Raw genomic sequence first — 25974 nt, forward strand, 5'->3', positions numbered from 1 at the left:
TTTAAATAAGGAAGAATTTTTAAAAAGAATTTAACACAGAGGTCCGACTCAGATTTAAGGAGATGTTGACATTCAGACATACAGATGAAAAAGATTGGGTTTAGCAACTCACCAGAGAGAATTACCACCAATCTGGCACTTAAGAGAGAATTAAGGCTATTGCCAATAGAGAAAGGACTCTCTCACCTACTGAGTACATAGATGTGCAACTTGGTACAATGAATCTGAATTGACTGAGGCAAATATGTTTACATTATGAGGGGAAGATTAAAAAAAAAAAAGAACCTAACTCAAATTTTATCAAAATCAAAGGGAAAATTTTCCCCACACAGGCTCTCCTGGGATCCTGGTGTTTCTAGTTTCCACAACTGATTCGGAATCACAGAATATACGTGGAACTGGCACCAAAACACACAGACACACACAGAATTCTTTTTAAGTAGTGAGACTTGAGGAAGAGAATCAAGTTTATCCTCATTCCCAGTTTTCTTTTTCTCCATAGTACTTATCACTTAGACCCTATTTCTATTTATTTTGTCTGTCGTCCATCTCCCCCAGCTGCCACCTAGAATCTAAGCCCTATGAAGATAGAAATTTCGTTTTGTCTTTTCTTGTTCACTTCTGCATCCCCAGGACCTAGAATCCTGTCTGACCCATAGTAGGCAGTTAATAAATATTGGTTGAAGGAATTCATTATTTGGCAGTGATTTCTCTTTTTAAGGAACCACAGAGAAAAATATCATGCATCCTTCTCTGCTAAAAAGAGTTAGACCAAAAGAAAAATGGTTACATTATGCTAAGAAGTTCTTCAAATTCTTAAAGCTAGGCTTCAGGATAGTATTAGTCCTTAAAATACAAACTAGGAAGCATCTGAAATCTGACCATGTAACTAAAGGCGCTAAAGATGCGGCTCCATGGGGTCAGAGGCAGGGTCCCTCTCTTCCCTGGATATCAGCTCATGACATGGGCCCGGTAGGAGGTAATAAATTAGAGCCAATAGGAATAGCCGACCGAGACTGCACTAGCTATGGGTCTAAGCACTTACACACATTAATTCATTTACTTTTTACAATAAGTCTATGTGATAATTCTTTGTATGTGGGGGGGTGTAAAATTATTATCCCCCGTTTCCAGATGAACATAGGGCATAAGAGGATAAATCACTGCCAGTTATCAACGTATTGTGTCCCAGCCCCAAACCCACCCTTCTTTGCCTTGCTTCATGGCTGGAGCTGGCAGAATGTTAGGCTATGTCAACAGAGGGCACCAGAGGGACACTGCAAGGCTGCAGCCCCAGGAAGACCCTCCCTTACAGGTCCTGGTCCTCCATAGTTATTCAGAGCAGGAGCCCAGAGGCCAGCTTGGAGTCCCAGCCGCACCTCCGGCCACACTCTCCTCTCTGGGCGCAGGTTCTGCAGACCAGCTCTGGCCCTACCTTCTGCAAGTCTTGTCCCACCAGCAGGCTGCAGGTTCCTGAGGTAGCAATGGCTTCTCTGAAGAGGACTGACTCCCATCCTTGCCCTTAGTTCCTTTATTGTCCCCTCCTTTCAGCCAAGAGGTAGTGGCTGGGCCTTTCGTACCCCTTAGATGCCTTTTAGCCTTTTACTCCCTTTAGCAGCTAAGCCCCTTCTACTAGTTAACAGTCCTTTATATTAAACTGTCCCTGGACATAATGTCAGAAGGCTGTTAAGTGAAGTCAGTCCCCAAACTGCCCAAGATTGTCCCACTAGGAAGCAATCAAGCTGGGCTTCAAACCCAGGAGGTCTGATCCCAGAGGACACACTCCAAACTACGATGCTACACGGTCTGGAACGTTTGACATAAAATCCAGGCTAACTTCCCCTACGGCTTGGACCCCTCTAATGCCACCGGAAGTATTTACTTACCTAGGAGTTTCATTCAGGGGCAGAAATGAGAATTGTGATACGTGGGCAAGGTACTCAACCTCATCTTCTCAAGTACGGCACCACGTGACCCTAAATTTCAATATTTCAAATGACTTTCACATGCAGTATTTCACCTGCAAACAACTTTGTAGAGTTGAGAAGACATATATTATTATTCCTATTGACAAAGAAACTGAGGCCCACAGATGTTAAAATTTTGCACGGGTAGTTTCACTCAAGTCTCCCAGCCAGAACTCTGTCTATAATATCACTGCCTTGCCTTGACGTTTAGTTACTCTGAAGTCAATTTGACCGAGAGATTGCAAAATGGACCCCCAAAACATCCACATCCTAATCCTTGGAGCCTGGGATTATGACCTTATATGGAAAAAGGGTCTTTGCAGATGAGATTAAATTAAGGATCTTGAGATGGGGAGATTATCCTGGATAAGTGGGGTGAGTCCTAAATGCCATCATAAGAGTCCTTATAAGAGAGAGGCAGAGGGGGACTTCCTACACACAGAGGAGAAGGTGTGATGAAGACAGGGGCAGGGATTGGAGTGATGAGGCCACAAACCAAGGAATGCCCGCAGCCTCTAGAAGCTGGAAGAGGCAAGGCACAGAAAGGGGCAGGGAACAGATTCTTCTCTAGAGCCTCTGGAGGGAGCACAGCCCTGCTGAAACCTTGACTTTGGCCCAGTGATACTGATTTCCAACTTCTGGCGGCCACAACAGTGGAAAAATGAATTTCTGTTGTTTTAAGCAACCAAGTTTGTGGTAATTTGTTACAGCAGCCTCAGGAAACTAACACACTGACAAATTCAAGTTTAAAAGAAAAGTGTATGCAGATAGAAAATAATTTCCTAACATGACATAAAAAGATTTACAAACTCAGTTGCACTCAAATTAAGAACTTTAAGAACACCGAGAACGAAAACACAAGCTATAGAGTGGGAGAGGCCATTTGCAAAACAAATATCCTACAAAGGACTTATGTCCAGAATATAGAAAGAATTCCCTCAAATTAATAAAAAAGATCGACAACTCAGAAATTTAAAAATGGGCAACAGACTTGAAAAGGCCCATCACAAGAGAGGCTGTCCAAATGACCAATAATCATATACAAATGTGCTTAATGTCATTGATCAATTGGGGAATGCAAATTAAAAATCCCAAAATCCCAATAAGACAATGGTATACCGCTACACCCCTGACAATACCAAGTGCTGGTGAAGATATGCAACAGCTAGAACTCGCATACACTGCTGGTGGGAGTGTAAATTGGTACAACTAATTAGGAAAACTATTTGCCAGTATCTACTAAAGCTAAACATATGTATATACTATAATTCAGCAATTCTATTCATGAATATATATACAGGATAAAGCGTGCTTATGTCCACCAAATGACATGAACTAAAATGTACAAGAATATCTATCAACAGCAGAATGGATAGAAAATTGTGGCATATTTATATAATGAAATAATACATAGCAATGAAAAAGAATGAACCACTACTATACCCAACAACATGAATCAATCTTGCAGACATAATGTTGAGCAGAAAGAAGCCTGACACAAAAGTTATATGAAGCTCAAGGAGAGGCAAAACCAAGCTATGGTGATAAAGGTTAGAAATGTGCTTTTCTTGGGGGGTTATCTGCTGGGAGAGACCACAGGGGTGCCTGCTGGTGGGCTGGAAATGTTCTGTATCTTAATCTGGAGGGAGGGGGGTTACATGGATATATACATAAGTAAAAGAAAATGAGGTGTACACTTAAGATTTATGTTCTTTACTGTATAAGTTAGATTTTAAAAAAGAACATTAAAAATTTACTTTAAAGAAAACCAGAGAAAGGTACTAAGGTTAACACATCATATTTAAGATAGTCAGGAAATCAGTGTGCCATTCAAATTTCACTAAAAAATGGTCTTAGGCAAAATGATTTTCCACATTTGCAAAATTGGAATATTAACATCTACCAACCTCATAAAGCAATTAAGAGAATTAGATAATGTATAAATATCCTTGCGTTCCTATAAGAGAAGCCTCATATAAATATAAGGTAACACTATTTGTGCAACATTCCAAGATCACATTTTCATTTAACTAATCTCATATAAATACCACCTGCTTTCCTTTAAATTACAATTGCTAAAACCCATAAAGTAAATGAAAGTGGAAATCTGAGTTAGGCCAGCAACAAATGGATAAATTGGGGCCCAAGTAGGGCTGCCTATTCTTTCCATGACCCTTCTGATGGGTGATCATTGTAAAATTGAAAAGTGAATATTTATACTTTTTAAATCTTCCTGAAGGACTCCAGAATCTACTCAGTGACAGGAGGTTCACTAAGGATGTACACCTGATTCAATTCCAGAGACTCCAATGAAAGACTTCTAAACAGCTTCAAACCCAATAATACCATCCCGCTGATCTCCTTTTTGAAGGTTATTAATAAAACAAACAATAATCAGGTTGCAGTCACATCTATGTATATAACATGGTTCAAATCACATAGCTCCTGTAAATCTGAGCTGTCCGATATGGTAGCCACTTGCCACATGTGGCTATTGAGCACCCGAAATTTGGCTAATCTGAATTGATTTGTCCCCTAAGCGTAAAACACACACCATTTTCAAAACTTCATACCAAAAAAAAAAGTAAAATACCTCATTAATATTTCTATATTGATTACATGTCAAAATGATAATATTTTCAATATCGTACTAGGTTAAATAAGATATATATGACTAAAATGAGTTTAACCTGTTGATTTTTACTTTCTTTAAATGTGGCTAATAAAAACTTTAAATTCCATCCATGGCTTGCATTGTATTTCTATGGGACAGCCAGGCTCTAAGTAAAGATGGAAATTTTCATAATGCTATTCCTCTCAGAACAGTTTTCAGAAAGAGAGCTTTAAGAATTAGGGTTATAAACACATAGATAAGGAGAATAGATTAGCGGTTACCAGATGAGAAGGGGGCAGGGGAGAGTGACAGGGGTAAAGGGGCACATATGTGTGGTGACTGATAAAAACTGGACTGTTGGCGAACACAATGCAGTCGATACAGAAACTGAAATAGAGTGATGTACACCTGAAATTACACAATCTTGTAAGCCAATATGACTCCGATAAAATAACAAAAAATAAAGAATTAGGGTCAAGATTGCTTAAGTGTTTTCCGGCCAAATCACCTGTCTTTGTCAAAGATTAAAACCTACGTTTAATCATGATAATTGACTGAGTTTTAGGACGGTCATATAATGTTCAGTGTTCATGAAGTCACAGGATACTTGACCTGTTTCCCGTGAGCTTTGAATAATACGCAAACCTGCAGTTCTAAAACTTTTGGGGGCTTTCAACTATAGAGGCAAAGAAATGACCTTAGCAGGTCTCCCACAGGACTTTCCAGGACACGCCAACACGAAAGCTGTATTCAGTTAATCAAAAACAATACTGCGTTGAGGCCCTAGCCCCCAGCGTGATGGTATTTCGAGGTGGGGCTTTGGAGAGGTAAATAGGTTTAGATGAGCTCATGAGGATGGGACGCTGACGATGGCATTAGTGTCCTCATAAGAAGAGGAAGAGATCGCAGCCGTCTTTCTCTCCACCATGAGAGGACACCGTGAGAAGGGGGCCAGGAACTGACCCTGTCAGACCTTTATCTGGGACTTCCAGCCTTCAGAACTAGCAAAAAATAAATTTGTATTGTTTAAGCCTCCCGGTCTATTGTATTTTGTTATGGCAGCTCAAACAACTCATTCAGATACCGCTTAAAGCAATCTTTTTTATTAAATATCATAATTAATCTTTACTGAATGCCAATTAAGAGTATACACATTTTTGCTATTTAAAGGCATGGTGATTTGCACACTGTGGAGAATAAATAAATATTTGTTGATTTTCTCTATTACGTTAATAGGACAGGCCTGACCTATGGCCTCTGTAGACCAACTTGCTCATACAGCATCTTTGCTGAGCCAGGAAAATGGGTCAAGGAAAATGAGTATTATGTAAAAATATTATTACTTTGAAATATTTTCTTCTTAACTATATCAAAAATATTTTCTTCAGCAAATGGAATTCATATTCCCACTTGAACTGAAAATGCTAAGTTGTTAATTTCTCCCCTAGGGATCTGCTTCTTGGTGTGGCACCTTCAATGATTTCAGCATAGCTTAAGCATAATAAAATCTCATTTTATGCTCCAAGGCATGAACGATCTTAAATGTCCCTCAATTGGTATAGTACTCAGCCTTGTGGCTTTTAGAATAACATTTTAAAAGGCATCACAAAAGGAAAGAAAAGGTCCCAACCCCAGGAACAAAATAGTAAGCTTTGCCTCTTAGAAATATTCAAAACACCTTTGGGTTTTTAACGGCTTGGTTTTAAAGAAAGAAAGAGAAAAAAATAACGGAAGGAAACCAAACAGGGTAGTTGATTGAACCCCTGTTATCACTTTAACCCCTTGCGCCACCTTTTAAGAGCACCCAGGGGTCTAAGAACTCCAAAAAGTCTACACAAAATTTTGTTTGCTCTATACGTATTTTCCGGGACTAGGGTCCGGAGCTTTGAACATAACCTAGAAGGAGACAGTGACCAAAAAGATTTCAAAACCTCTTGTGGAAGGGTTTGCTTTAGCGAGCTGAAACAACAGCTACCCCTCCAACCTGGAGCACCCCACCTAAGACCTCAGGATGCGCACCAGGCCCCGCTTCCACTATTTGGTGGTTACCTGGTACCTTGATTTTATTTCTGGGTGTGTGTAGGTTCATGCTAGTTGCCCCCAACTTCCCCCTTCTTCTGTATCTCCCTGTTAAAAGTGGACCCTGAGTGGCTGTCTCCTCATTGGAGTGAGAGGTACTGTGTAACGGATCACATTTATCAACATACCGTTTTCCTTTAATCCCCTCTATTCTTTTGGGGCCGCTTAAATTTGCCACAGCGCTGGATGGGTTGTCCATCTTTTTACTCTTTGTATTTTGGTCTAGAGATGATGAGTCTGGCGGTGGCACTTTTAAGCAGGTCAGATCACACTCCTGTACTGCCTTTCCCAGATAGTGTAAAATTCTCTTCCATTCCACACTCTAAAGATGTGAGAAAGACGTAGCGTGCTCTTAGCTGCCTAGAGAAGAATATTATATAAAACTAATAAGAGCTTTCCGTTTATGCTAATTATTTTGGCATTATTACAGCAAGCGGCAGAGTCCCCTGCACCTGCCTCGGCCACTTCTTCCCTAAGAGTGAGCAAAGCGATCAGGCACCCTCTGACGTCGCACCCCTCACCCCTTGCACCCTCTCCAAGCCCCACATTCCAAGTTCTCTCCCTGAACATAACTCCGGATCTTCCTGCAACCCTCCTTGCACGGGGATGAAGAACTGAAGCTCACTCTTCTATACTCTTCCCACCAGGAAATTCTACAATCTCTTCGTTCCCTTGCAGAGCGCAGATGGGTAAGTTGGGCTTTTTTTTTTTTTAATCCTAAAACTTGCCTAAAACCAGTGAGCCTGGCCCTTCGACACCCCGAATCTGAAGGCAAGGAGTGGGCTGGCCAGGAGGGTCCCCGACCCCCAGGGCTGTTTCTAACAAGATCGGCCCCAGGGAGCGGCGGGGAGGCGCCGGCGAGCTCGGGGCCGCGAGCCGGGCCCCCGGGAAGCAGCGGCCCGACTCCCCGACCCCCGCGCCGGGCCGGGCCCGCGTCCCCGGGTCCAGGCCAGCCGGCCGGGCCGAGGGCGCCGCGCGCGGCCTCCGGCTCCTCCTCGGGGCGCCGCGCGGCCAGGCCGGTGGGTGGCGGCGGCCCGGGCCCCCGGGGATGGCGGCGGCCGCGCTCCGCCAGCAGGTGGCCCCGGGGTCCCGGCGGCGCCGCCTCCTCCGCGGCGCCCCTCCTCCCGCGGGGGCGGTCAGCGCCCCGACCCGGCTCGCACCCCGCCGCCGCCCGCCGCGTCCCCGGGGCCGCGCTCGCCGCCGCCGCCGCCGCGTCCGGAGCTGCGCCCAGGGCGCCGGCAGCCCCGGCCCGCCGCGCCGCGCCCTCCCCGCCCCCAACTCGCTCCCCAACGGAAAGTTCGCTCCGGCGGCGCCCGCACAGGCGCCGGGAAGGAGCGGGGGTCGGGGGGCGTGCTGAGCGCGCCGCGGGCGGCCGCCGGGAGGGGGCAACTTCTCCCGGGAAGGCGCCTCCCGCCGAGCCCCGCGAGCCGCAGCCCCCGAGGGCTCCGAGCTGGCTTTTCCCTTTCCTCTGCCTCCCCCCTGCGGATTCCAGGCACGGACCTTGGTCCTGGCGCTCCCGCTGCCGGGTGACAAGAGCCAGCGCCGCCGCCGCCGCCGCCGCCTCGGCCGCCGCTCCCTCGGCCGCCCGGCCGGCCGCCCCCGGCCGCAGCCCCTGCCGCCGGCTCCCGCCCGCACCATGGAGTTCTCGGAGAGGAAACGAAGCAGGAAATCGCAGAGCTTCAAACTGGTGAGCCGAGGTAAGCGGGGGGCGTGCGGCCGGCGGAGGAAGGACTTGGCGCCGCGTAAACATCCCCTCGCCCGGCCCGCCGCCCCTCGCCCGGCGCCGCGGCCGCGCGTCCCACGCCGGGGGGCCGGGCTCCCGGGACCCCCCGAGTCCCCTCCCGCGGGGGCAGCGGCCGCACACGCGGGCGGCGGGGAAAGTTGTGCGGGGGGAGAGGCAGGATGTTATCCGGCGTAAACAAGTCGGAGGGCACATCAGGAAATTAGCAAACAATGACACTTGGGGAGCCGGGAGCCTTCTTTGGTATTCCACTCCTGTGGCTAGGTGGGGGGCTGGGGGCGATCTGCCTCTCCATCAGGCCGTGCGGACACGAATCCCGACCCAGGGTCGTGGGGTGTTTTTTTCTCCCCCCCCCCGCAAAGAGAAGGAAGAAAGGTGGTGGTTCTTTTAAGAACGAGAAAGAAGCTCATGAGGTGGACAAGCCCAGATGAGAATTGTTGACGTCCAACATCTTTTCTAGATACGTTCGTTATTTGCATGGCAAAGGTGTTTTAGAATAGATCACTTATCAGTCATATATGTATCATTGACGAAAAAAAAAAAAAAATCCAGCCGGTTCCTGGCGATTTAACAGGTGTATACCACAGTCTTTGGGGCTTGGGTTTGTTTTATCGGGGAGGGGAAAGTTGAATAGTCCTGTCTATGTTCAATTACTTATCAGAGTCTTCATTTTCCTGATTTGACTTTTTAACAAATGATGAGAACTTAAGAGCAGATGTGAAAATATGTCTTTCAAAATGCCTTGTGTCACCTTAACTTGGAGGCAGGTGACTTTTTTCATGGTCATGTCACAAATCCTAATATTGAGATGAGAACCACCCTCTTTAAATTTCTATCTTCTTTGGATCAACTTGAGGTCAAAACCAAACCAGAGAAGCTGTCCGCTTTTCCTGTCGTATCTAGCATTGGCATCAGAGTAGAGAGCAAGGCGATTGTCTTAACAACCTGGAGAAGTCACATGTAAGCTAATGAAAATTAGAGGGCAATTGCGAGTAATAGAGCTTTTCAACATAAGCCGATCTAAGGATGATAGAGATTCAATAAAGCCTGTTTTCGGTTAGTCTGAAAATGGTCTGATGATTGACATTTTGAAGATCTACTCATATCTGTATCCCCTGATTTCCTTTGGATACTTTTTCATGAAAGAGGCCTGAAATAGTTTTTACGTATTCAAAATATTTGGCTCTTCCCTCTTTCTATGTGCATTTTTTCTACTAGTGTTGATTGCACAGTCATTTGTACTTTAAAAGTCTCTTCCTGCGTGACTGGCCTGTTGGTCTATCTGATTCATTCAGGAATGTAGGCTGCTTTCTTATTTATGACCTCAGGCCACTTACGACTTTATCTTAAAAGTGAGAGTCGTTTTGTAGACCTTGTCCTGTGAGGTCCAAGGCCAAAAAAAAGGGAATAGCTGTTAAGAAGGGACCTCTGTTTTCTGACCTAGGCGATGCTGCTTTTTAGAAATAGACAATTGCCAGAGTACAGTCGCCTCTGTAGAGGAGCTTGTAAAATATTGTACTTTAAAGTTTGACTGACATAGCAAGTTTTTCTTTTCTTTTCTTTTAAATTATGAGTCTGATTCTTCTCTCTGCTCTGCAGGTGCATTTTTAGGACATAAATTATTGCATATGAAAGTGCAGTAGCTGAATGCAAAAGACTCACTTGTATGAAAGATGAGAATCTTGCTTTCTTATCCAAATTATACTATTTTTGAAATAACAAATCGGTATTTTTCATGTGTGCTTGGCTGTCAGCTGCTTAACAGTGGGGATTTTTCTGGGTAAACTGAGAAAACAGAGTGTTGAGTAACACTAAAGCATACTATTGAAATACTTATGAAAACAGGCTGTGGAGAGAAATTTGGAATACTCCTCTGGCCTATGATTGGGCAGGGTTTTTCTTTTCCATATAGACTTATCATTTGAAAGAAAAGCAGCCTCGTAATTGGCATCTGTGGGCCAAATTTACTGTAAAAACTATGTGACCAAGCAGAGCTGTTTTCTAATGTCAAAGCAATATCTCAAGTTTGTGTACTTCTCCAGAGTAAGCAAAGTTTTAGGGGTTATTAGTGACTACAAATTCTGTGATTAACCAAAAATTCTATTTATAAATTGAAATTTGTATTTATAAATTAAATTGTAGATTATACACACTATATGTCATGAGATTCTAGGCTTTATTGCTTATTCATATCTCGCAGGTCATCAGAATTCTAATTTCTGGTTGTTTTCTCATCACAGATTATCACCATGAGGTATATAAGAGCTCAGAATTCAGCAACGATGTTAATGGGGAGGCCAAAGAGACACAACCCGTTTTTTTAGGTAGGTTCTTATGTCAATTAATTTCTCAGCAAAAACAGCGTGGCCATTTGCAATTAGGGGGAAAAAAAAGATTGTGCCAGAACGGGAAATGTCTGCCATTGCTTAATGTATGACATTCTTTTCAAGACCTTTTATTTTACAGATTGCCAATATATCCCTTATTAACATTGCTAAAAGTTGTAATTTCAGACATAAATGTTTATTAGTGTCTACACACAGTGCTAATTATCACTCGCTCCCAGAGCCAGATGCTGACTGTGCAGTTTTGTCGCTCGGCGCTCACCCCATTTACATTGCATATTCGCTGGCATGCTTCACTGGCAATAGTTTGTGTAATTGGGGTATTACATCTTTGACATCTGGATAACAGAAATTCAATTTCCAGGAAGCTGCTATTTGTTTGGTTTTGCTTCTGCTTTGGGTGGGATAGAGGATTAATATGCTGTCTTATTATAATGTCCCTTCACCTCTGTGACCTGGTTGCTAATCCTGCCATGACAAAATTAAATTAAATCTACAGTCAGAAAGCGTAAGGAAAATCACAGTGTGATTGTCCGCCTAACCACCTCTTAATAGTACTAGTTGTCACAGAGCAGCTCCTCGCTTTCCTGGCTTTGCGTTCATTTCACACCAACACTTGTGTTCAGAGAGAATAGCCATACTTTGCGCTTACCATCCTCATTCCCAGCTCATCTTGTGGACAGGCAGAGTAAAAGCAGCGTCTTTAAGACCTTCCGACACTTGTGGCCACATGATGGATGAGTAGGTAGCCAAAAATGTCGGCACTCTTCTCATATGTCATTTTTGGTGCAAATACCTTACATGAAGCTCCTTGCATGTATGGTTGGTTATTTGCAGACCATGAACCAAAAATTAAACGACTTAAGATTTTGCCGCTGAGTGAAGTACCCGTAAAGTCAGAGTGGGGAGTAAATGGTGGCATTTGGCTTCAACCTTGCCCATCCTCAGCACCTGCAACCCATGGCAGTAGGGTGAGGGCTGGGTGCTGTACAGCAAGGAGCAGAAAACGAGAGACAGCCAGGGCAAGAGTGATTGCAAGGCAAGGGCAGAATCGCCATATCCCTGGGGAGAGTTGATCTGGCTTAAGGAAGGAGGGTTGCTGTTCTGACCCAGCCTGAGGACTATTGCAAGTTAAAACAACGTGAGTGCTGAAGATGTCGTGTTTTGTCACCACAGTCTCTCTTTTTGCATTGAGGAAGAGAAAGGGTGGGTTGCAAAGGACTGAGAAGTCAAATAGATACTTTGTGGAGGTAAAATGGGAGGGCAATATCAGCATTTCTTACACAACCAACCACTGAAGGCATGTGGATCTTTCCATGGAGGGAAAGAATATTCCTGAGGCCAGCACTACTCAGCACCAAGACAACTTAAAACCAAAAGGTTAATGGTCAAGCAAAATGCTTTGACCAGAAGGAGAATATTCTTGGATTGTACTCTTCTCAGTTCCCTAAACTTAATAAGTTGGGATTCTGTATTTTCAGTTCCCTAAACTTGATTGGTTGGAATTCTGTATCTAAATACCACTCTATTTGGCCGTTCGAAATGAAGTTTGCCTTTTAGTAGAAGATTTACGTTTATCATAAAATGGAACATCATGTCCCTGGTTTAGTTATTCTCCAACGGAGCAGGCCTTTCCCCCTTTTCTGCTGTGTGATTGGAAAATGGTAAGGACGCTATCCAGTTGGTTAATTCCAGGTATGAGAGAGTGGAGGATGATGAAGAGGAGGATGCTAGTGCTCAGAATTCAGTAAAATGGAAATTCTCGAAGTGGGCAGACATTGCTGCTTTCCTTTTTTCTAGCCCAAGTCCAGGAAGATAGGAGAACATAGTGACAGACCAGGCTTGGGATAAGCTTCCCAAGGTCTTGGTCAAGAAGGCTTAGACATCCAGAGACAGAAGACTGAACAGCATGAAAGTGCGCCTGGCTTACTTCTCAGCCTTTTGCTCATTCTGGGGAATGTGTGATATGGTTCCCAAGAAATATTTTCATTTTGTGATCTCTAGGTCAATTTTAAAAAGTGGAAGAGCAAGTGATTACACAAACATAATTTGTAGAGCAATTGAGAATAGTTGCTGATGGCATATAGAATTAAGAATTTTGTTGACAGTGTTATAAAACGGATGTTTTTTAGTTTCTAGTTACTATTCTTAAAATGTAGATTTAAATCATGTTTGTTTTGTAAACTGCTAGAGTCTATCCATAATATTAGTCATGATGGTGTAGAATTCTGTGTGAGGTTTAGGATATCCAAGGGAGTTTGTTGACAAAATACCAGAATTGTTTCACCTATAACACATTACTGAAACATGGCCCCCAGGACACTATATAGGATTTTCTGTGTTCAAACATACGTGTTATCTTTGATACTGTCTGCACGTATAAGATTAAAGTTCACATCTTGGAGGAAGAGAGTGCTCCAGAATTTGGCAGACGTTCCCACAAGAAATCTCTTTCTCGGGAATATTTTTAGGATGTTGAGTGATACAGTGCATCCACCATGGTAGGATGGCTCAGTAGGGTGAACGGCTTGGCAGAGAGCTTTGGGAGTTACTCACGCGTTGTTAATGTGATAATAGGGTCAGAAGAGTTACTTTATCTTGTGGACACTGACTTTGTCAATCAGGCTGTGATGAACTCGGGTAAGATTTGACCACTGTTTGGAGAAAAACAGCTTAATTCATTTTAATCTATTCAACAGATGTTTTTTGAGAAAATACTATGAACTCAGCACTTTTCTGGAATGAGAGTGGGGTTGGGGGTAACCAAAGAAATGGAGAGGACAGGGACTCTGCTCTCAAGGATTAAATCCAGGTGAGGGAGAGAGGACAAATGCAGGACACAGTTAAGAGCAATATTCAGCAATCAGGACAGCTACGGGGATTGAGCGCTTACTGTGTGCACAGCATCGAGTTGAGTACCTCTCATATGAATTATCTCTTTTACTTCCCACAGCAGCTCTGTAGGAGTCCTTATCGTCTCCGTTTTGTAGATGAGACTTAGAGACATTAGGTAGCCGGCCACAGATCCCTCAAGGAGCAAGTGCCATAGCTGGGATCCCAGTGCCCATGTGCCTCAGCTGTGCACACCCCATGCTGCTATCCCTCTGTGTGAACCATAATTGAATGACAAATGGGAACCGTTAGGGCAACGAGCGAAAGCAGAGTTGGGAGGGAAGGATCAAATTTAGGGTAGGGTGGAGCGCTCTGGGAAGGCTGGACCTTGAACTAGGGAAAGATACAGATAGGCAGAGGGGAGTCGGAGAAGATTCCAGGTAGGGGTGACGTGAGCCACACAGAGGGATGAGCGTCAGTGTAATCAGACTTGAAGGGAGGGCCGCGCTTTATAGGTTAGAAAGTGCTTTCACCTCTGTCATCCCCTCAGTTTTACAGTATATCCGTGAGTTGTGAGGGTGGATGTTATTATCCCATTACCCGGAGGAGGAAACTGAAGCTCAGAGTTAAGTGACTTGCTCATAGATAGCAGAAAGTGGAATAACCTCAAGTCTGCTGTCCAGAGATCTTTTGCTTCTACCACATTGAGCCAGGCAAATTCACCGAGCTTCGAAGAGACCTTAGCTGGCAGCAAGGCACATTGAGAAAGTGTTTTACTGAGATGATTAATTTATTATTCATAACAATAATACAAACATATAATAAAATCTCTTTTTATACATTGGATGTTGTTTTAGACTTACTATTATGGTCTGTAAGTTTGAAACTTCTGTTTTTCAGGGATTCGGTCTCCTTGGTTGCATGCCAGGCCCTGTTCTAGTTTTTCTTCTAGTGTTCAGTTCAGTTATACACTTTGAGAAGAGGAAGCACAGGCTGTAGTAGCCATGCCAGTTAAGCTGAGTCAAGATCTCTGAACTTTTGAATCTCTTGTCAGTGGCTTTCTTGATGACAGCTACCCCCACCCCAGGGTCCGCAGAATCTACTCAAAGATGGCACACAAAAAATTCCTACCCACTTATCCAAGTTAGGGAGTTAGCCCCTAACCACAGTGTACTTCCCCTCCCTGGAGAGGTGGGCAGGCCCCTGTGTGAAAGGGCAGGGCTCCTCACCTGGACTCCAGTGACCTGGGTCCCACCCCGTTCTTGTTTGGCCTCCAAGGGCTGGGGAGCTGGGCCCTCCTCCCAAGAGGAAGGAGGCCCTGATGTCTCACCACACCTGTGGCTGGAGTTCCAAGAGTGAGAAGCAGCCTCCTAAAATGAAGGTCCAAGAGGGCCTGAGTGTCTCTTGGGGTTGGGAATGTGGCTGAGAATAGCGCCGTTTATGGAAAGCTTGCCATGTGCCAGGCACTATGCTGGCACTGTGTTATGTGTCAGGACTGACCTTGTATCTGTTATCCCATTCATTGTTCCAAGAAAGTTATTCTCATTCCCACTCTTTGGATGAGGAATTTGAGGAGTGCACAGAGTCACTCATTGACGGAACCAGGATAGAACCAGGATCTGTCTGTCTCCAAAACCATAGCCTGAGCCACATGAAATGCTTTGTTCAAACGAACTCCCATGTGGAGCCCCGCTATGTACAACAGGCGAGAGGGGAGCAGGGGTGCTGGCAGCAGGCGGAGGGCACCCAGAGCGCCTCCACCACGCCCCACCCTCCTCCTCGGCCTCCCCACCTCCACGGGCCCCTGCAGAGCCCTTCCAGTGCCCTCCTCACGATGTAGAAACCTCTGCTCTGGATGGTTTCTGAGGTTTCCTACAGCTCTGAAAGTATGTCTGGTTACACTGCAGGTCCAAAAATGGCTTCAAAAGCCGTTGCCAGCAAAGTCAGAGTTGAGGGAGCCTCTTGAGGAAACTGAAGCCCCGACGATGCCTTTGAATATAAGTGCACATATGAATGTGTTTCTGCAACTCCAGATGCAGACTTAGTCATCCTTAGATATTGCCGATTGCCTAAAGTTTGGGAGGCATTTGCAATTAGGCCTGTCTCCTACTTCCATTAATCATTTAGTTAATATCACAGCTACACTGTGAGGTAGGTGTTATATCTGTTGTACAAACAGGAAGCTGAGCTCAGAGATGAAAGTGATTTGCCCAGGGTCACACAGTAGTTGGTAGTCGACCACACTTTAAAATCGGGTCTTTTGACTGTGTCTGAGCTGCCTGCAGTCCTTGTCTCACCCCTCCCATTCTACCCGGGCGCACGGGCTGATCTTAGTGTCTGCCTCCCTACCCTCTCCCCAGCAAAGCAGGACTTCAGGGGTGAAAGCGGCAGACAGGCAGAGGGAAAGGGGTTGGCTCAGTTTCCTCCTGGAAGAGCCCAGGCCCCGTTTGGGAGGAAGGGAACCAAGGTTTGTTTAATATCTGTTGTATGCCCAGCTTTCTCATCCTGTATCTCGTTTAACCCTCACCAATTCTGAGAAGGGATTGTTATTTCCATTTAAGTGAAAAAAATGGGCCTTTGGAAACCTCAGTTTGCCCAAGGTCCTATGTCTCACAGAGGGGAGCTTCCCATCTTCTTTCTGCTTTGCCTGCAGCCTCTGAGGAAGCAGGCCCTGTTCCCCTCCCCCTCTGCTGTTCACCTGCTGTTTCCAGCTCACCTTTCTAGCCCCCTCTCTGGCTTCCCCCTTCCTAAAGGCATTTGTTGGTGTCGCACTGGTGTCTCATCATGCTCCCTAAAGCTCCTTTCCCATTCTCACCTTCATTCCTCTCCCCATCCCGATTTCTCCATACCCAATCTCCAGTCTCCTCCCATGTCTTATCCCATTCCCAGATTCCTTCTTTTGCAATCCTGTCTCTATTATCAGTTTTCAAAGCCCAATTCAAACATTACCTAGGCCTGGAAGCCTTTTCAGTTTATATAGCATAGTAGAGAGAGCTCAGGTTTAGTGTCAGAAAACCTTGGTGTGCGTCTCAGGTTAACGCTTCATAACACTTTGGATGAAAGTTTGAGGGTTTTCTTTATCTGCCATAAGAGAACAGTAATGTTGGCCCTAACCCCTAAGCAAGTTCCCCTACAGCATATAGGAAGTCCTGTATGGTGAAACACTCTTTAAAACTAGAAAATGCTTTGTTCTTATTTTTATTATCTCCTTCTCCCTTCTCCTTCCAAATTAGGAGTCACCTTTCTTCTGGACACCTTAACACTAAATAATAACACTACTCTTTTATAGCACTTAGCCTGGACTGCCTAATGTTGCTTATTTTTGTACATGGCTTTGTTGTGCTCCAAGTCACCCCGCAAGTACCCCCGCCCTCAAACCTCAACAGTTACCACGTGGATTGTCGTTATTTGCACCCTCCCTCCTCAGGTAAATTAGATCACAGAGCAAGTGTGACCTGCATTCTTTTCTTATCCTTTGGAGCATCCTGCACGCTGCTGTGTTCATAACAGGTACCCACATTATAGGTACTCAGATCTTCGTTGTCTAGATGCGTGAACATGTTGAGCCCTGTTGTATAGGACTCTCAAGCTTTGTTTTAAAATATACCACTAGGTTGAGATTTTAGAAACATTTAGTGAGCCAAACTGAAATCTTCTTCCTTTAACTGGAAGAAGCTTTTGTCATATGCTAAACTAGCATAGAAATTTGGGACTCCTGACGTTGATTTGTGAGACACAACTTGAAATCTTTTTGAAAACTAGCAACACATTGAAAACCAAATTGAAAAACAGAAGCTGCTCTGCTGGTTCCGTGTTCTGCTGTAACATTGGTACAACTTTATAGAGGTGTTTAAGATAGATATAAACTGATTTTGGCATTGTTTAGTTGTCGGGTTCCGCATGAAGCAAGTTTTTCTACTTTAAGTTTTTAAACAGCCGTCTGTTAAACAACAACAGAGCTTGGCGCGTGTCATGCTTGTGAGGGAAGGGGCCCCTGCACACAGCTGTGCAAGGTGTGCCTGCTCACTGAGGCCGTGTCTTGAGGACAAGTTGCCTCTTCTGTTTCTCATACAGGCCCGCTGTGGTTCAGGAACCTCCCGCGTGTCAAGTGTGTGATGTGTTGCGATAGTTTGTTTTGCCTACACCGATCGTGACCACATCATTAAAAAGAAAGAAAATCTCCATGAAGACAGAATCTAAGGAGACGTATTAACAGTTTAGCCTCTCTGGTTCCCGTGGGAATATGGATTTTTACTTTTGGAAGAAAATAATATGGCCGTCTGTAAGATAAAATGAAGATTTTGGAAGCATGTGCTTTGCATTTCAAAGTTAAAAATAGGTCTAGGGGCCAGCTCCATGGCCGAGTGGTTAAGTTCTTGCGCTCCGCTGCGGCGGCCCAGGGTTCGGATCCTGGGCGCGGACTGCAACTAAGATATACAACTATGTACGGGGGGTTTGGGAAGATAAAGCAGGAACAAAAAACAAAAGAAGATTGGCAATAGTTGTTAGCTCAGGTGCCAATCTTTAAAAAAAAAAATAGGTCTAGGACGTTTGCACAGCAAGTCCATTATTCTTATAAGGAACAGTTTCTCGGAGAGGGCACTACCTGGAGAGGACAGTAACAGCGGGAGCAGGGGGGAGGACTGGGGGAAGGAGCAGACGCCACCCCTGCGGTGATTTATCCAGGGGTGCCTCTAGTTCCTTAGGGTATTTTGCACAACTTGGGCTGCTCCCTTGCCTGAGCTTCCTCGTTGTCTGTGATTTTCATGTTAGGACTCAGACTCCTAAGCCTGACAGTTAAGACCATGAACTGCCACCTGTCTACTTCGAGCTTAGTCCTGACCCTTCCCTTCCCACCTCCCGTGGCTCAGTCATAGCAAACCATTTTTATTTATTTATTTATTTATTTTTTTTGAGGAAGATTAGCCCTGCACTAACATCTGCTGCCAATCTCCTCTTTTTGTTGAGGAAGACTGACCCTGAGCTAACGTCTGTGCCCATCTTCCTCTACTTTATATGTGGGACACCTGCCACAGCATGGCTTGACAAGCGGTGCATAGGTCTGCACTTGGATCCGAACCGGCAAACCCCAGGCCACCGAAGCTGAGCTGAATGTGCAGACTTAACTGCTGTGCCACTGGGCCAGCCCTCAAACCATTTTTCTTTCCTGCAATGGGCCCTACTTCCTCTCTTTTTAGGCCAGGCACGTTCTCGCCTCTGTGGCTGCATGAACCACCTACTCTGCTTGGAACTCCACGCTTGCACCATCCTCCCTGTGCTTTGCTTGGCTTTCTCTTATCCCTAAAGGCTCCAAGTTGATGTCACTTCCTCCAGGTTGTCTTCTCTGATTCCCCTCTTACCTCGCCTTCCACAGCATCCTGCGTGTGTCTCTATCAAAGCAGAGGAATTGCCAGTTTACTCCTGTGTCTCTCCCCATGGGTTGTAAACTCCTTAAGGATCATCCCTGTGTCCCCACTGCCCAGCTCCATGCTGGTCACATAACAAACATTAATAGATGTTCAGTGAATGAGGGAAGAGTTCGGTTTTAAATTCAGAATAAAGAGGTGAAATCAGCCGTGTTGAAACTATGCTCTGCAAGGTGAAAATTTACACATCCTTCTTCGTAGCTAACTGGACCTCACATATCAGGAGTAAAATATGTCAACACTGCCAATGGAATGTTTATTTTTCATTACATGCTTTTTTCTTTTTTATTAGGTTAACAGCAGGACCCCCTCTTAAAGTTTAACTCTGAAATAGGATGCACCACTGGCCCTTGTGTGCATACCAGCCCCCGCCCCAGGGGCCTTGGAGACTCCCTATACTGTGTGGGCACCTCTGGAATATTGTAGTTCTGTGGCCCTGGCATCTGCTCTGCAGTCTCTGCCTGGAATGACCTCTGCTTCCCTTGTCCGCGTGATCCTTGATTTATCCCTCGAGTCTCAGCTTGAATTCCTGCAGGGCAAGACTCTGAGTTTACCGTTTTCCTAGTGCACAATACTTGGCACAGAGCAGACTCTCAATAACTGCTAAGGAATAAATGAATGAGTACCATGTTACGACATGTTGAAATGTGATTTGCTGCCACTCAGCTAATCTGAGTAGGGTAGTCTGTTGAGTCCATAGTTTTCTTGTGCAAAACTGTCCCATGCATTGCAGGGGGTCTTGATCCCACCCTCTGAATGTTGGCGGTATAAATATACCTAAATGTCAGCAGCACCCCACCTACTCATGATGACAATCAGAAACGCCCCCTAGACACGTGAGCTGGAGTGTGGTCCTTAGCAGGCCAAGGTTGTGAGGTCATTAACTGTGAGCAGAGAAAAAGTATTGCATTGCCATGGGCTGAACGCCCTTCCCTTGTCGGTTGTTTCTGAGATGCTGGTATGAAGGGGGAACAAATGAGAGGCTGTGATGGACCAGTGCAGCCGCATCACCATGCCCAGAGGAGGGAGATCAAAGGGCACATTCCATTCATGGTCAGGTTACTGTGCTTTCTCTCTATACAAAAGACAGCTTACTACATGCATATTTGATCATAGATTTTAAAATCATTAACAAGTTTAGACAGATTTCTTTAGATATTCCAGACAATCAGTATCCTTGTAAATAAAAATCCATAAAAATATTTTCTTAGTATTGCATTTCTTTTCAGACTTGTACAAATATACTGTGTTATTTGAATTCCAAGGGCTTTACAGTGTTTTTTTACTTGGAAATCAGATTTTATATCTGAAAGGTTAATGGAGAAAACTAATTATGCTATCTGGTAACCAAATGTGTGATGAGACATTTGTCTCTGTAATTAACAGCAAGGAACTTTTATGGTTTCATAAAACCGAATGCTACGTGGAGCCTTCTGTGAGCATTTGTTTGGACGAGGTGTCCAAAACAGAGATGTTTATGGATGGTATAAAGTTGAACTGAAATGTAATGCAGGTGTCTGTGCATCTTACAGCATTTCTCATTGTTGAAATACAAGCCAGAAGATTAATAACTTTACTTTGTCATGATAAAATAAGTAATGTGTTCTTGGAACAGTGGTATGGTACATAAGTTACTCAGTAATTCCAAGAATTTATTCTGTTCCAGGAATAATATCCTTAACAATTTATTTTTACAGAAAAAGTTGATGCAACATAATAGCTTCTGAAGTTGTTTGTATGGCTAATGGAATTATATCTCAAATATGACTTTACACCTACGTATAAAATATAAAGAACCTCACAAAAATGCAAGGTAAAGGTACAACTTAAAAGTAAGAAGTCAGGGGATGCAAAAGTTAAGGTTCTTCTGTTAACACGAACTCATTCTCATTGCACATATATAATTTTTTCAATTACTAGCAGGACTTTAATGGGTACCTTAATAAGCATTGCATGAAATACGGTTGCGGGGGGTGTTGCTGCGGGAATGTTAGCTTTAGCCTTCTCTGTAAGTCTGCTGTTCCACTGTGTCACTCTGCTCTGGAAGAGGGAGCTTGGCGCCTGGAGCAGCAAAGCTGTGTAGCCCAGATCTGATCCATCTTCCTCTGGTTTACTTTGGTCATTTTGGGCAAGCAACTTAGTCACTAGGGGAAACGATTCCCCCTCTATCATCTTTGATGAGCTAGAAAGACGATGACAATGAGATATGTTCCTTTGGGAAAGCTTTCAGGAGAAGACGTGATTGAATATAGGCGCCAAGTGGCTTCTGCTTGCCAACCCCATACACTCCATAGAAATGAGGAGAATTTTTTCCACAGATGTCACAGATGTTGGTTTACGTCTTGCACATCAGTAGTGTGTTTTTTTTTTCAGCTCTCCTCAACTCTAGCTTCTTGGCATATCTGATACTAGAATTTACTTATTCTTGCATTCATTTGGTAGGTACTTATTGAGTAGCCATTAGTGCCAGGCTAGGAGATTTTAAAGCCCACTAGATTGTGATAAGGGAAATTGAGGATTCTGTGGGAACGTAGAACAGGGGGGTCTCAGCAGGCCTGGGGGATTAAGGGATATGACCCCTGAGAAGATGACAGTTAAGCTAAGACCTGAAGGATGAGTAAGGGGGTGGAGCTGAGGATGTGTGAAGGCCAGGAAGTTAGAGCACTTCTGTAGCTAAAGCAGAGGGCCCTCTGGCTGTCTATAACAGTCCCTAATTGGATTCGGATTTAATTGTCCTGAAGTGAGGCCTGGGCGCAGGGATTTTTAAAGCTGTCCAGGGATCCTAATGTGCAGCCAGACCTGAGAGCCACCAGTTTAGAAGAAGAGGGGATGTGGCCAGAGCCACAGCCAGAGAAGTAGGCAGGGGAGGACGGAGGTGGAGGGCTGGGTGAGCCGTAGGGGGAGCTGCCTCATCCTGAGGTGGGTGGCGTTCCGCCGAGGTCTGTCATGGAATGAGATTGGCGTGTTTGAAAGATCACCCTGGCTTTGGGGGGGAATGTAGATTGGAGGGAAGCAACACTGAAGGTTTTGGCAGTAGCCCCATGAGGCGATAATGGGAATGGGGGTGGAGAGAAGTGGAAGGATCACAATTCATTTAGAAATCACAGTAAGCAGGACTCAGTGATGAACTGGCTGTGAGAGGGAGGGGAAGAGGGGCAGTCCCAGGTGTCCAGCTTGCACAGCTGGGTTGGTGCTGTTTATTAAGCCTCAGAGATGGTCATCATAAAATACATTTTTGGGCATGATTTTGAAGTTGCTTTTGAAGTGTCCCGAGTGGGCTGTCCAGGAGGCAGTTGTATGTATGGGTCTGGAGCCCCAAAGTGGGGTCAAGGCTGGAGTGCCTGGATACACGTTGTCACTGGAGCCTGGAGAGAGGATGGGTGGATCCAGAAAGAGAGTAGAGGGGGGCAAGACTGCCTAGGGCAGTGTCCTAAATAACTTTGACTTTAAGGCGGTGTTTTTCACACCAGTGGTTGTGACCTATAAGTGAGTTATGAAATCCGTTTACTGGATTGTTGCAAACACTAACTACAGCAATAACAATAACAACAACAATAATAGTAAGGAAATAGACTAGAAAATAGCGGAGTGCATTGCATGCAGGAAGGATAAATTCATGAAACTTTTGTTTTAGTTATGCGCATAGTATGCATATGTGTGTGTTTAGGTCATCATGAAAGATGTGTTCCTTGCTGTGAACCATGTCAGAAAAGTTTGGAAGCCACTGATTGAATCTGTGGCTGCCTTACCCCTGGAGATTTCCCATTATCTCATTCTGGAAGACTGCCGCTCTGCAGGTGCCTTTGGGCCCAAAGTTATCAGTTCCTTGAGATCCTTGGAAGAAGAAGGCACTGGGAATGTGATCCATTTTTCATCATTAACATTATTTACATTGAGGATGAAACTGTCCAAGAGTATGTGTATTTAACTTGGAATATTTAAAAATTTTAAATAACTGAAGAAATTTAATACAGCCAGTACTTAATCATGTTCGTGCTTAACTGATCCGTGCTGTAGACAGTAAATTCACATCTCAGTAAGAAGGGGAGATTTGCGCTTCCATGTTAGCATTCTCTTCGAAGTCTTCTGTACAGTAGAACAGAGGATCAGCATTTCAAATTATATTGAAAAAGATTGTCTATTTCCAGACGGTGAATTGTGAACATTTTATCTCTTATTGAATGAAGGCAAGATTTTGGTTATACTGCTATCGGCATATGGAGGCAGCTCTTAATCTACAATCTTGTTATATTTTTCCTATGTGTGTTGTCAGCCTTCGAAGACTTCTGCTGTATGTTGCACAGAATCTTGAACACAAATAAATTCTTATTCCACTTTTTCCAAGTTTTTATCTTTGGCTTTGTGGAACTCACAGGATTCACATGAACCGTGTTTCCAATTTGAAAGGAAATGTCTGAACTTTATTCTTCTTAGCTTGAAACAGTACAGCTAAGTTGGAATCCATAAAGATAGTTTGGTGTGATGATTTCATTGCTTCCACCATGTGTGTTAGCATAACTAGGTGGTTAAGGTGCTGACTAGTTCACACAGCACCCAGCACTTGTCCTTGCAGCTTCCTGGAAACCACACAGCTTCACTGTTCTGTGAATGGAGTCCTTCTGCCTTCAGCTAGTTCCTTGAGCGGTTTCGTAGAGCAGTGAAACGCTTGGCCCTTGAAGCCTGGTGGATCCCGTTCAGATCTTTAACCTCAGAGTCTCTGTTTTCTCCTGGGTAAAACGTATTCATCAATATTCGAACCTCTCAGCTTGTTATCAGGCAGAGTGCTCGCCAGAGGGCCTGGTGCGGCGCGAGGGCTCTAGAAATGGTGGCTTTAACACTTTTCCCTGTACCTGCTTCCAAATTCCTTTTAAAAATACATGGCTTGTAGTGAGCTTTAAGAGAAAGTAATCTTAGGATGTACCCCAGGGGTTGCAAAATATACCCCACCCCAGTACCCTCCTTTCTTGACTTTCTTTTGCTGCTGTCTCTAGCCAGCTATTTCTCCTTCCTGCCCAACATCCTCTTTCCTGGGTAACATTATAGAAGATGTTTTTTATGTCCAAACTGCCACTACCAGTTGCCTTATACCCAGCTTTACAATACCACAGGGAGAAGATTGTACATAATTCTTCTAGATTATTTTTTAATCACAGAAAAGTAATACATACTCATTTTAAAACCATTTTTAAAGTTAAAATTTATAAGGTTGGAAGCAAGTTATAAAGTAAAAAGTAAAATATTCTGTCTCAGTCACATTCTCCAGTGATAACCACTGTTAACAATCGAGTGCGTGTAAAAAATTTGTGTATGTATGACAGAAAAGGACAAGGGAATCATGCTATACCATCAGGCACCGCATGACGATATTTCAGTCAACGACAGACCTCACACACAATGGTGGTCTCATAAGATTAGTACCATACAGTCTAGATGTGTTCTAGGCTAAACCGTCTAGGTTTGTATAAGTATGCTCTATGATGTTCGCACAACGATAGTCACCTAATGATGCATTTCTCAGAACATATCCCTGTCATTAAGCAACACATAACTGTATAATGTTTTGCAACTGTTTTTACTTAACTGATCTCCATTTATTCCGCATAGATTGAATGCCCATTTTGAGCCAGGCAGTCCTGGTTATCTAGTAGTGAATGAAATAATCATGATCTCAACCGTCATAGCATTTACAGTATCTCGCGCATACTTCCAAATGACGATAAAAAGGTCTATTTCATTCTTTAAAGATGTCTAAGGCTATACCGTAATTTCATTATATTGATATACCATCATTCATGTATCTAATGCTCTGTTGATAAATGTTTCACTAGTAAAATGAGGCTGCAGTGAATGTCCTTCTGCACACGCCATGGGTATTTGTTTGCATATTTCTGTAGGATAAATTCCTGTAAGTGGAGTTGCCAAATTTCCCTCCAGAAAGATTCCCTACCAACAGCATATGAGAGTGACTACAACACTGCACCTTCACCAAAAATGGGCTTTATGAATCTATAGACTAAGAATTAATGGACAAATTATTAGACAAAGAATTTCACATCATTTAATTTTCATTACATCAATAATTAGGGAGATTAAGGGACTTAAACTGTTGATTTCTCTTGTGAATTAGATGTTCATGTCCTTTGCCCAGTTTTCCGTTGTTAGTGTTTGTCTTCTTCTCGCTGATTTGTAAGTCCTCTTCCGTGTATTGAGGATGTCAACTCTTTGACTTGATTATTCCTGAACGTTACTTGCAGTGGTGGCTTCTGACTTACTCACTTAATGATGGTCAGAGTCACACATCAAAGGAACATTCAGTTGGGCAGCCATGTAATATTTATTATAAAATAAACGTTAGGTGTCCATGAAATAAGACCATTTGGGGAGAGCTAAGTAGGTAAACTCTTTGAATTGGTTAGGTAGTTCTAGTTGTGTCATGCACTCTCCTGTGAAAAATTTTCATTGATTTCCTGTCATTTTCAGGATACAGTCAAAATTTCAGTCGTGTTTTCAGCTTTGCCCATTCCGTGCCTCAACTCCAAGCAAGTTAGCTTCTTCCCCATGGCCCACTTGTTTCCTCTGCCTGTAGTCTTTGTCATTCTGTTCCCTCTTTTCTCTCCCCAAAAGTGCCCGTGGAAATGCTGGCCATCTTTTACTGACCAGCTCAAATCTTACCATCTTGATGAAGCTGGCTATAAGCCTCCCTGTTTAAAATGATCTCTTCGCTCAATTCCTGAAACGCTTGTAATTTATGCCATGTCTGAGGCATTCATCACATCTTCTCTTGGTTTTGTCTGTTCCGTCATGAACACTGTAAATGTATTCCTAGAAAATGTAGCTGAGCACGTTGAAGAGCCTGACTTAAAAGCAGCAGCCCTTGGCCTTCTGTAGTGGTCCAGCCCATCCTTCTGCTGGCCGGTGTGTCTTAAACTAGCAGACGTGTAACTGTGGCTGCCCAGTGCTCTTCCCCTGG

General features: G+C 44.1%; 1 protein-coding gene across 6 annotated transcripts in view; it reads left to right on the forward strand.

The window, feature by feature from the left end:
- The first annotated feature begins 7951 nt into the window (after positions 1-7951).
- Positions 7952-25974, forward strand: part of BEND7 (BEN domain containing 7) — an 80009-nt gene continuing 61986 nt past the window's right edge. For 2 of the 6 annotated variants that reach the window (XM_023632181.2, XM_023632182.2), the window contains exons 1-2: positions 7952-8357; positions 10642-10725. In XM_023632181.2, the coding sequence (XP_023487949.1) occupies positions 8297-8357; positions 10642-10725 (145 nt within the window). In that variant the 5' untranslated portion in view covers positions 7952-8296. Of the gene's footprint in view, positions 8358-8643; positions 8976-10641; positions 10726-25974 lie in introns of those variants that run through there. The other 4 variants (XM_023632185.2, XM_070255338.1, XM_023632184.2 and 1 more) reach the window with 3 other exon arrangements.

This window comes from Equus caballus, chromosome 29 (assembly GCF_041296265.1).
Source record: "Equus caballus isolate H_3958 breed thoroughbred chromosome 29, TB-T2T, whole genome shotgun sequence".
Taxonomy (NCBI): Eukaryota; Metazoa; Chordata; class Mammalia; order Perissodactyla; family Equidae; genus Equus; species Equus caballus.